The following is an 11,145-nucleotide window of genomic DNA, read 5'->3' as shown; positions in this document are numbered from 1 at the left end:
GTGCGCGTATGGATGAGGACAATGGGGGTGGTAAGGGCAGAGGGTGGGGTGGGAACTGGGTGGAGGGGAGCTATGGGGGGGGAAAAAGAGGAACAAATGTAATAATCTGAACAATAAAGATTTGATTTAAAAAAAAAAGAATGACAAAAAAAAAAAGTGCCATCAATGTGGATAACATGTAGCCAAAGAATCCCCCATTGAAAGTTAAAAGGCTGTCTGACACCCTGTGCTGTCTGGGAGGAAAGGAGGGCTCAAATGGCAGGGGAGAATAATGCCATCATCACACTCTCATATCACTAATACGGCCTACTAATGATCCCCTTGCTCCCACCCTTGCCCCAATATATAGTACCTTCTTCATACATCACTCAGAGAGATCTGTTTCAAGTATAAATCAGATCACAACACTCTCATACTTCAAAATCACCAATGGCTTACCATTACGTTTAACATCTCTTTCTTGTTTGCCAAGTTTCTTGGATTTGTGGGTTGATGTCTTCTATCAGCTTTGGAAACTTCTCAAGTCATTATCTCTTCAAATATTTATTTTCTCTCTCCCTTCCCCCACATCTCCAATTACGCAGATATTACAGCATTTTACATCATTCCATAGATCTCAGATGAGGGCAAAGGATCTGAGCACTGGTGAGACTTCAGAGATCTGTCTGTGTTCCACAGCCAAGCCAACTTATCTGTATACATAGATATTGTCTATCTTCCCTCCACTAAACTATACACTCTGTAAGGGAAGGGGTTTTATCCAATGAATCCTAGCATCTGGAACTGCCTGATACATATTAGGCACTCAATAAATATTTAAATTTATTTATACATGAATAATATCCTTTTGATCTTTCCTGTGTGCACATACAGAAGCATACTGAATATACTGTTTAGAAATCTGTATATTCTCATGAATATCTTTTGAAAGTAATAAATATAATTTTAATGGTTAGGTATGTTCCATTGCTGAGTGCACCAAAATCAATCCCCAAATACTAATCACTTAGATTGTTTTCAGTTCTTCATTATTATAAGCAGTGTGTCAATGATATATACATATATCTGTGACAGTCCATAGAGATGGAATTTCAGAGTAAAAGAGTGTGTATGTATCTGAAAGGTTTTTATGCCTTCCAGTGAAATGTCTCCCAGAAGAGCTCTATCAATTTACATTGTTATTCAACAGTACATGAGTTTCTTTTTTTCAAATTTTTGCTAATGATGCATATTACACTTTTGACAAATATTTGTCATTTTCCTTGATTTAAAAAATGGTGTTTCTCATTGCTTAATTTGAATTTCTCTTGGTTATTTTGAACTTGAACATATATTTCATGTGCTTATTGGCCATTTGTAGTTCTGTTTGGTGAATGAGAACATTTTAGTTGTCATTTTTGGGTTGGACATTTCCAAGCAGTAGGTTTTGTGGGATTGAGGAGTTCTGTATCCCACACCCTATTTCTTCTGAAGCACAATTTCAAATTCACTGTATTCCCCAACCAACCCCTGGCTCAGCACCTGCCCAGAAGATGGAATATGCTCTAGCTCAGTGGTTCTCAACCTGTGGGTCGCGATCCCTTTGGCGGTGGAACGACCCTTTCACAAGGGTCGTCTAAGACCATCCTGCATATCAGATATTTACATTACAATTCATAACAGTAGCAACATTACAGTTATGAAGTAGCAACAAAAATAATTTTATGGTTGGATCACACGAGGAGCTGTATTTAAAGGGCCAGAACTGTATTTAAAGGGCTCTCGCTGATTAATCGCAGGTGACTACAGAGGAGAATGTCAGCCCTTCATCCATGAGAAAAACAACAAAAGTTAGTGGGACCTGTGCTGGAGTCAGAATTTGGAGGTCTAATTGAATTCTGTCTCTGGTGCTCCAGCTGTGTCCCTAAGCAAGCCACTCTGACTCTCAGATTCTACTTTTGTAAAATGAACGTGAGCTACGGATGGATAAAATGTATATGCAAACAGAGCCTGGAACATTCTTCCAAACTTTCCACATTGGAGGTGCTCAGTGAATGTCCAAACTTTCCACATTGGAGGTGCTCAGTCCCCTTCCCCATTGGCTATGATTAATCTGTGCTTTTCTTTTGCATTCTGAAGACATTACCCAGCCAACGCCTGTCTGATGCCCATCTGTTCTGTGTACGGCACTGCCGTCACCACAGTGGAAGGCATAGGCAGCACCAGGACCAGGATTCACCCAGTTCAGGTGAGGGTGGGCCCTTCAGGGGATTTCTGGGCTTTGGAAACCATTGATGTCATGATGAGCCCCTGAAATTAATACAGTTGAGCAGCCTGGGTCCTCCTGCTTGGTCAGCCGACAGATGAAATCCAGCCGGGGACCAGGAGGGGAACCTGGGCCACATGGATGTTTTGTGCCTGATGTTTTCTGAAGACTAGAGGACGTGGTTAAAAACAAACAGACACTGACCTCACTGGGTTGTTTTTTTTTAAGATATTTTTATTTATTTATGTTTAAATCTTCTTTATTGTTGAAAGTATTACAGATGACCTCCTTTTTTCCCCATTGACACCTTCTAGCCCGTACCCTCCCCCACCAAGGCCTTCACAACCCTATCAAATATGTCCATGCGTTATGCATATATGCATACAAGTTCTTCGGTTAATTGTTTCCCACCCACCCTCCCCACCTTCCCTCTGAGACTCCTCCGTCTGTTTTCTATGTTCTAATGAAATGGCACCTATCCATATCCGCTTTGCCTCTTCCAACCTTACAAAGAAACGAGAGCTCTGTGCATTGAGGGATATAATTTTATTGTTTTCTATGAAGTGGAAAACAACATGATTTTAAAGCTGGATGACCATCTCAGCTACCAAAAAGATTTGTTAAAAGTAGGACTTGTTCAGAAGACAGGTAATAGGAATTGTCCATGAATTAGGAGGTTTTTTCTCCTAAGGCAGCACCTTCTTAGAACTTTGCCTCAAATGAAAGGGCACCTCTGACTCCTGAGTCTTTTGGTTATTTATGCATTTGCCACAAAAATGCTGGTACTACATGTTTTTCTCTAAGTTGATAAGGGTCACTTATGAGGAGAGGGCTGAAGAGAGGAAAGATTGAGGTGACAAAGAAAATGACCATACTTCAAACTCTCGAGACTTGAAGGAATCATGGGTTCTGTTTATGTTCTATGAAACCCCAATACCTAGAGGGCGTGAATTCTGCCTGGACACCCTGGTGAGACTTCTCTATTCACAGGCATGACAACACTTTCAGTTAGTCACAGCTGTTCCTCTCCTGGTTGCAATGTAACCAGAAGACAGCTTCCCAAAGGAGGTTGCAACTTTGACGTTAGATTCCAAGGAGAACATGCTGGGGGTAGGAAAGAGTTGGAAGGAAAATAAAGGCAATACTTCCTTCTTGATTGCTTTCAGTATCAGTAATGGTGCGTTGTAAACAAACTTCTCTGTGCCAGAGTATTAGGGCAGTAGTGGGCAGGTACAGGAAGTACTTGGAGGTTTGTTTGTTGTTGTTTGTTTTTCCCCCTCAACTTGGGTACAATTCAGTTTATTTCCCTGAAAGCCTTCCAGGGAGTAACCTTGGGATCACTTTATCTCGGTGATTCCCATTCGGGACTACAAATTGAAACCATCTGGGAATCTTTATTATTATTATTATTATTATTATTATTATTAAATATATTCTTATTGATTTCAGAGAGGAAAGAAGAGGGAGAGAGTGAAACATTAATGATGAGAGAGAATCATTGATTGACTGCCTCCTACATGACCCCTACTGGGGATGGAGCCCACAACCCGGGCATGTGCCCTGACTGGGAATCAAACCATGACCTCCTTGTTCATAGGTCAATGCTCAACCACTGAGCCACACCAGCTGGGCAACCTGAGAAACTTTATATGTCTGTGTCACACCCCTGGGGATCCTCAGTCAGTTGATCTTGGGTGCTGCTTTTGGACATTTTTAAACTCCCCTGTTGATTCTGAAAGCTGAGCACCTTGAATGAAGCTCAAAAGCTGGTGAGGACCAGTATTCCTGGCCACTCAGCCCAAGAAAGGGAGACCCTTAGGATGGGAAGGATCTCCTGGGGCCTCCTCTCCAACCCCAATGTGCATATGATTCGCCTGGGGCTCCTGTCAAAGGCAGGTGTGATTCAGTAGGTATGGGGTGGGGCCCCAGATTCTGCATGTCCATGCCTCCTGTGCCTCCAGGAGAGGATCGCCAGGTGCCACGGCACGCAGTGTGGCTTCTGCACCCCTGGAATGGTGATGTCCATCTACACGCTGCTGAGGAACCACCCGGATCCCACCCTGGACCAGCTAACTGATGCCCTGGGTGGTAGGTTATATGTGTGTGTGCTTTTGTTTTTGAATAATGATGATGATGATGATGATGAACACTAATGTTGGACACCTGCCATATGCCACACGCTGTATTAAATGCTATGTAAAGATGATCTCATTTGCTCTTTGCAGTAACTTTATATATCAACCAAATATCCCAAGTTGCTGATAAAAAAAACTTTGACTTTGTAGATTAGGTGCACTGAAATGTGCCTCTCTTTGGGTCCCTTGATTGACAGAGCTGGGTGTTTCTCCTGTAGGTAACCTGTGCCGTTGCACTGGATACAGGCCCATCGTTGATGCATGCAAGACTTTCTGTAATGTGAGTAGAAAGGAACATATTAGTAAGTGTATTTTTTCCCAATGAAACAGAACAGTAGGGGTTATGAGGTGTGAGTGGGGGAAGAGCCATTTGTACTGATTCAGGGCTACTTTTTATCTCAAAGCCTGTAATGGTGTTTTTTATCTGATCTTGGGCACGGTGCTTACCCTTGTTCACTGGCCTGGCCCAGCTACTCACGTAATGAGCACTAAGCACTTTGATGTTGGCTGTGGTCATTGTTCCTGACCTGTTTGCCTGAGTCACATACCCCGCCATGGTGCTCCTGCAGCCCCCTTGCATGCCCCTGTCACAGCGTTGGTCACATGATGGGGCAGGTGCCCATTTGCTCTTCTGTCTGTTCATCAGACTTTGGTCTGCCTGACAGTAGAGGCCATGTGTCTCCAAACTGGACACCATTCACCGAGTGAGTGACCACGCAATCAATGTTTGTTGAATGAATAAATGAACAAATGATCTGAAATGAGGGACATAAGATTGCCCTTTGGAAGTTTAACTATGACATCAGTACATTATAAATAAGGTCAGAGTGATGATAATGCTCGTTAACATTTTTATTAATAAAATAAAAAATATTACTATTAAAAACCATTGTTAATATTTATTGCTATGTGCCAGACTTTGTTATACGATCTTTAAATTATGGTGACAATAGTTAATAATACTGTGTTGTATGTTTGAGATTTGCTAAGAGACTTGACCTTAAGTGTTCTCACCACACACACACACAATGGTAATTATGTGTGATAATAAGTGTGTTAATTAACTGACTGTGATAATCATTTAACAAAATATACATATATCAAATCATCACATTGTACACTTTAAATGTATACAATTTTATTTATTAATTATATGTCAAGAAAGCTGAAAAAATTCTTAGTAGAATCAGCAATAAATTCTCCGTTATTTGTTTTTCACCCCCTAGACTTCCGGCTGCTGCCAAAATAAGGAGAATGGGGTTTGCTGTCTGAATCAAGGGATAAACGGATTCCCAGAACTTGAGGAAGGAAATAAGGTCAGTGACATGTGCATTTTTTATAAGGGCTTCTCAGGACCTGGTCAGAGACCAGCTGACTTTTAGGAAGGATAAATAGCTGCCTGAGTTAAATTCATTGGAGGTGTGTCAGCATGTCCTCCTCTCCCATTTTCACTCCGTCTCTGCCACATGCACACACAAATCTATCCTGACAACTGCATTCCTCATCCCAGATGTTACTCTCATTCAAAGCACAGCGATCTGTAGGAGAGAAAGCACATTGATATCTCAGTGTTTCTTAGTCTTTTTTTTTAAAAAAAGGTATTTTAATTGATTTCAGAGAGGAAGGGAGAGGGAGAGAGGGATAGAAACATCAATGATGAGACAGAATCATTGATCGGCTGCCTCTTGCACGTTCCCCACTGGGGACTGAGCCCACAACCTGGACATGTACCCTGACTGGGAATAGAGCTGTGACCTCCATCCACACCAGCCAGGCTCTTTCTTAGTCTTAAAAAAAAGCCTCCTTCAAGTCTTTTTTCAAGAATGAGAAGCAAAGTGGAGATGTCAGGGTGATGAAAGAACAGATGGTGATTCAGGGAGAGGTTCTTGGTCTCAGCTGCATCCTCTGCTTCCCCGGACTCCAGGAGAACACACAAGGGGTGCAGGGCCTGGGGGCTCCCCACCGCCCACACTGATTGCTAAGGATCAGGTCTTGTCAGAGCCCTTGACTCAGAGCCCAGGGACTGTGGCTGGCCAGCTGCGTTCTGGTGTGTGTGTGCTGTGTGTCTGTCTTCTTCTGAGCTCATTCCACAAAGGATTTAAAGTACTGTAGTTTGAGTTGATGGATGACAGTTACTTATTGTACTTTCTCTTTTAAGACAAGTTCAAAACTCTTCTCAGAAGAGGAGTTTCTGCCACTGGATCCAACTCAGGAATTGATTTTTCCTCCAGAGCTAATGGTAAGTGAAGGCAGCGCTGGGGTCGTCCTAGAGTAGTTCATGGTGAAATGGCAGGAAGGGTGTTTGCTGGTGGATCCTTTCAAAGGCTGATCAGCAACCAGGTAATATCCATCTGTCATCCTCCGCTCAAGGTCTAAAGAGCGTGGGACCGATGTAGAGAGGGGGGAGAAAAGAGGAGTGTCACCTGGAGGAGATAGTGACTGTAAGAAGCACAGTTAGTGTCCATGAAAAATGCTATGAAATGACATCACAACGTTTGTGGACATAGACATGTTTTCTACTTCCAGCAGAAAACTGAGTTTATTCTCCCATAGGATGTTGTGACAAAATTAAGCATGATGAAACCTCTGTGAACATTGAAATGAACTCCTGTGAGATAAAAGCGCCAAAGGGAGACACTGGAACAGATTCCAGAAGGAGTAAAATATTGCCCATTTTTATTCTGATTCCTAGTGAGGCTGTACTTTTAGGTCGTTTTATTTATTTATTTTAAAATCTCCATTTCCTTTCCCTGTTTATACAAAGATGGAGCAAAGCCAGGTGGAAACATGGTCATAAAGTAACCTCAAATCCCTGCTGGTTTTTCACCAGATAATGGCTGAGAAACAACCACCCAGGACCAGGGTTTTTGCTGGCGAGAGAATGACGTGGATTTCCCCAGTGACCCTGAAGGAACTTCTGGAAGCGAAAGCCAAGTACCCCCAGGCCCCTGTCATCATGGGGAACACCTCTACGGGTATGCAGAACCCCACACCCCGGGCACTTCTCACAGGGAAACCTAGGGAAAGTGCTTTGGGGAAAAGAACCTCAAATATGCGCGTCTCAGGAGAAGCAGCCAGGTTGAGTCTTGGCTTCCCCGGCATTGCTCACAAGACTCTCACAGCTTCCTGACATAAGTGATTCCTATTGTCCCTGTTGGGAGCCGTGTACAGAGCTGCACCAGGTTGTGGGGGGCAGGGGAAGGGCTGCTTCCTAGCAAAGCAGGAGCAGCAGTCCCAGGACAGCCAGGTCCTGTCCTTGTTCCCTGTGGAGGCCGATCTGGGCTCGTGTCTGAAATGGCTCTGCTTCCTCTAGAGGTGTCTCAGTGGGTATCCGCTGTAGTTACAGGGTACTCCTACTGTCCGCTCTGTAAACTCAGCTTGACCGCCTGCTTCTTTGAGGAGGCTCCCAGGGTCTTCCCAAAAGATTTTTAAAAATATACTTTTATTGGTTTCAGAGAGGAAGGGAGAGAGAGAGAGATAGAAACATCAATGATGAGCCTGGCTGGTATGGTTCAGTGGTTGAGCATTGACTTATGACCCTGGAGATCACGGTTTGTTTCCGGTCAGAAGAGAATCATCGATCTGCTGCCTCCTGCACACTCTATACTGGGAATCAACCCCACAACCCAGGCTTGTGCCCTGACCAGAAACAAAAACCATGACCTCCTGGTTCATAGGTCAATGCTCAACCACTGAGCAACACTGGCCAGGCCCAAAGGGAATTTTGAGTTGCCACACGTTGTCTTGGATTCATCAGCCAAGTTTTCAGGCTGACAATGCAAAGGGTCCCCCGTGCAGTGAAGATTCAGCTGTCTGTTCTCTGTGTGTGTGTGATTTGGCCATGAACAGACCAGTAGGAGGATATGTAGTTTTTTATATTTAAAGTCATCAGTTTGAATCCCAATTTCAAAATTAACAAGGCGGTTACCCCTTTATCCTAGTTTTCCTCTTATTTTTTTTTTTAATCCTTTAGGGCCCGAAGTGAAATTTAAAGGCGTCTTTCACCCAGTTATCATTTCTCCCGATAGACTTGAAGAACTGAATGTTGTAAACTCTGCTAATAATGGTGAGTTCCGAAGGTCCCTGTTTTCTTAGTTAAAGTGAATGAATCAATTTATTTTCTTTGCCCAGCAGATAACGAGAAAAAGAATTACTCCAAAATATAACAGACAGAGAGATTCTCTTCTTATAAGAAGGCTAACATTCTGGAGGAGGCTCAGGGGAGAATTCTCTGTAATTTTATGAGCTACTAATAGTCTGAATAGCCAGCTTTTCATCGAGGAACTTTCTATGTGTGCCATATCGGAGAAACGTAACGACTCTTCCACAAAGGGCGCTGTGTAAGTGCTGGGCAGAAGACAGAGATGAGTGAACACAGTCTTTGCCTCCAGAAGCACAGGAGTAAGCAGAGCAAGTTTATGCATTAAGCACCTGACAGGTTCTTTTCATTCTGATATAGGAAATTGATTTAATGGCAAGGGTATAAATGAGAATTTGAAGCCTGGCTGTGGAGTCTAATTCTTGACTATCTGTATCTATAATAATAAAAGTGTAATATGCAAATCGACCAAACAGCTGTCCAGATGACCTTCTGGACGAAGCCGAGGCTGCAGCTGTGGGATTGAGGCAGCCGCCGCGGCTGCAAAGGCCTACTCTTGCATGAATTTCATGCATCAGGCCTCTAGTGTCGTATATTAGCTGTAAAAAACTAGTCAAGTTCTTAACTGAGTCTCAGTTTCTTGGTCTGTGAAATAGGGCTAATGACATCTCAGAGCCTTGCTAGGGTGCAAGGCGATTCTGTGGAGCATTCAATGGAGCACTTGACACAGCGAGTGCGCAAAACATTTAGCCGCCTTCACAGCCATCATCACCAACACCACTTCTGCCACCATCACAGGGCAGGGCAGCACGATGCAGCATGAAGGTCCTGTATCCGTAACCTGAAATCGAATGGACATCCCCGGCCAGCAGCGATCACACTGCATGACTTACAAATGGTTTCATTTCAGGGCTCACCTTAGGCGCCGGCCTCAGCCTGGCTCAGGTGAAGGACACCCTGGCTGCTGTGGTCCTGAAGCTCCCTGAGGAGAGGACACAAACATACCGCGCTCTCCTGAAGCAGCTGGGAACTCTGGCCGGAGCCCAGATCCGAAACATGGCTGTATGTATGCGGTGACAGTAAACTGGTGTGTGCCCCTTGCATGGCTGTCCCCACTAGGCAAATCAGAACACTGTCACTCTTGTGGGACAGGCCAAAAGAATAGTTCTCCAAAGCCTTGCTTGATTCTTATTTGATCACTTGTGTTTTGATGATTGTACAACTGGCGTGAGAATGACTCATTGTTTTAAACAGTCTCTAGGGGGCCACATCGTGAGCAGGCATGTAGATTCCGATCTAAACCCCCTCCTCGCTGTGGGCGGCTGCACCCTCAACTTGCTATCGAAAGGTAAGTGACAGCTCCTTCGGAGGGTGATGGAATCGGCTCCTTCTACCCTTTGTTTCTCTGGGTGCAGGAAGCCCAGTTTTGAAAGTGACTCCCCTTTAGATTATTAATAACTCTCTCTGCCTTTCTGGAAGCTGGAAAGGTGGCCAGTCTGGTCCTAATTCTGTGCACTTCCTGTGTCTCCCTCTCTTTCTTTTTGGGGACTAGTGCTAGATATTTTCCCATCCTGGTCACCCGGCACTGGCCACACGTGGTGGTGTCCGGATGTGACCCGAGCGTGGAGAGACCACAGGCTGTTGAGAACGACTGTTGAAGACTTTCCCCAGGGGTTCAGGAGCGTGGTGGCTCCCACATCGTGCGCTGGGCTCATACTTAATTTGTCGTGAATGGAAGCCTCCAGACCTTTTTCTGTTGAACGATGGTTTGGCTTAATTCTGTATTTATTTACTTTACTTTGGGTTTTGAAACTAAGTTCAGGACTTTTAATTTATTTCTCTTATGCTAACATAGTCAACAATTATTGAGAAATTCCAATTGGGCCTCTATAAATATCTTTTTAAAATTTAAAAATATGGACTAGCTTTCTATTATCTGCATTGTCAAAGAACTACTCTTCATATCGTTGAAACCACAAAATTACCCTTGCATGGCTGTCCCCACCGGATGAAGATTTGCACTCAGAATTATCCATTTATGTAACATCCCTTTTAAAAAATCATATAGTGAGAGAGATTTGTGATGTGAATATAAAAATCATAAGCTTCTTAGCTTTCACCCCAGCATCATAGTTCATTATAGCTTTAAACAGCTTCTCCCTCAAATATATTGATTAAAAAACGGAAGTTGCTGGAAAAAGGTGCTGGAAAAAGATATGAATAAAAAAGATATCAGATCACTAATATAAGAATTCATTGAAGGCAATTTATTTATTGACTACTGAACCTACTAGGGGTCCCAATGATAAACAATAAATGTTTGTTGAATGACTTGATTGGAATATCAAAAGGGGCATTAATATCTATTCCCTATTTACAAAGCCCAAAATGAATTATGCTGTCCAGGAAGGGGAACAAGGTCCTGTTCTTCCTGACCTCTGGGCTACTCTGCTAGATATTTTTATTTATAAGCCAAGGAGGGAAGGAAGGAAGGAAGGAAGGGACTCCCTCTGCCAGGGCCTCTCTTCCGAGAGTGACTAAGGTTCATTTAAGGAATGTAAATTAACATCTAAACCTGGGAACAGAGATGCCTGGCATCTGAGGTGTGAAACCACTTTATTTCACCCAAACCCCCCACTCAAAACACTCCTCTTGATGAACAGGAT

The 11,145-nt window shown here is 43.4% G+C and overlaps 1 protein-coding gene across 1 annotated transcript in view; it reads left to right on the top strand.

Annotated features, from left to right (window-relative positions):
• Positions 1-11,145, top strand: part of LOC102755298 (aldehyde oxidase) — a 71,817-nt gene that overhangs the window by 10,970 nt on the left and 49,702 nt on the right. Inside the window, exons 4-12 of the mRNA XM_006771804.2 lie at positions 2,119-2,227; positions 4,207-4,333; positions 4,599-4,660; positions 5,607-5,696; positions 6,539-6,619; positions 7,211-7,355; positions 8,354-8,446; positions 9,390-9,541; positions 9,734-9,827. Coding sequence (XP_006771867.1) covers positions 2,119-2,227; positions 4,207-4,333; positions 4,599-4,660; positions 5,607-5,696; positions 6,539-6,619; positions 7,211-7,355; positions 8,354-8,446; positions 9,390-9,541; positions 9,734-9,827 — 953 coding nt within the window. The remainder of the gene's footprint in view (positions 1-2,118; positions 2,228-4,206; positions 4,334-4,598; positions 4,661-5,606; positions 5,697-6,538; positions 6,620-7,210; positions 7,356-8,353; positions 8,447-9,389; positions 9,542-9,733; positions 9,828-11,145) is intronic.

This window comes from Myotis davidii, unplaced genomic scaffold (genome assembly GCF_000327345.1).
Source record: "Myotis davidii unplaced genomic scaffold, ASM32734v1 scaffold945, whole genome shotgun sequence".
Classification (NCBI taxonomy): Eukaryota; Metazoa; Chordata; class Mammalia; order Chiroptera; family Vespertilionidae; genus Myotis; species Myotis davidii.
The sequence above is the reverse complement of the archived record's forward strand: the minus strand, read 5'-3'. Positions and strand labels throughout refer to the sequence as shown.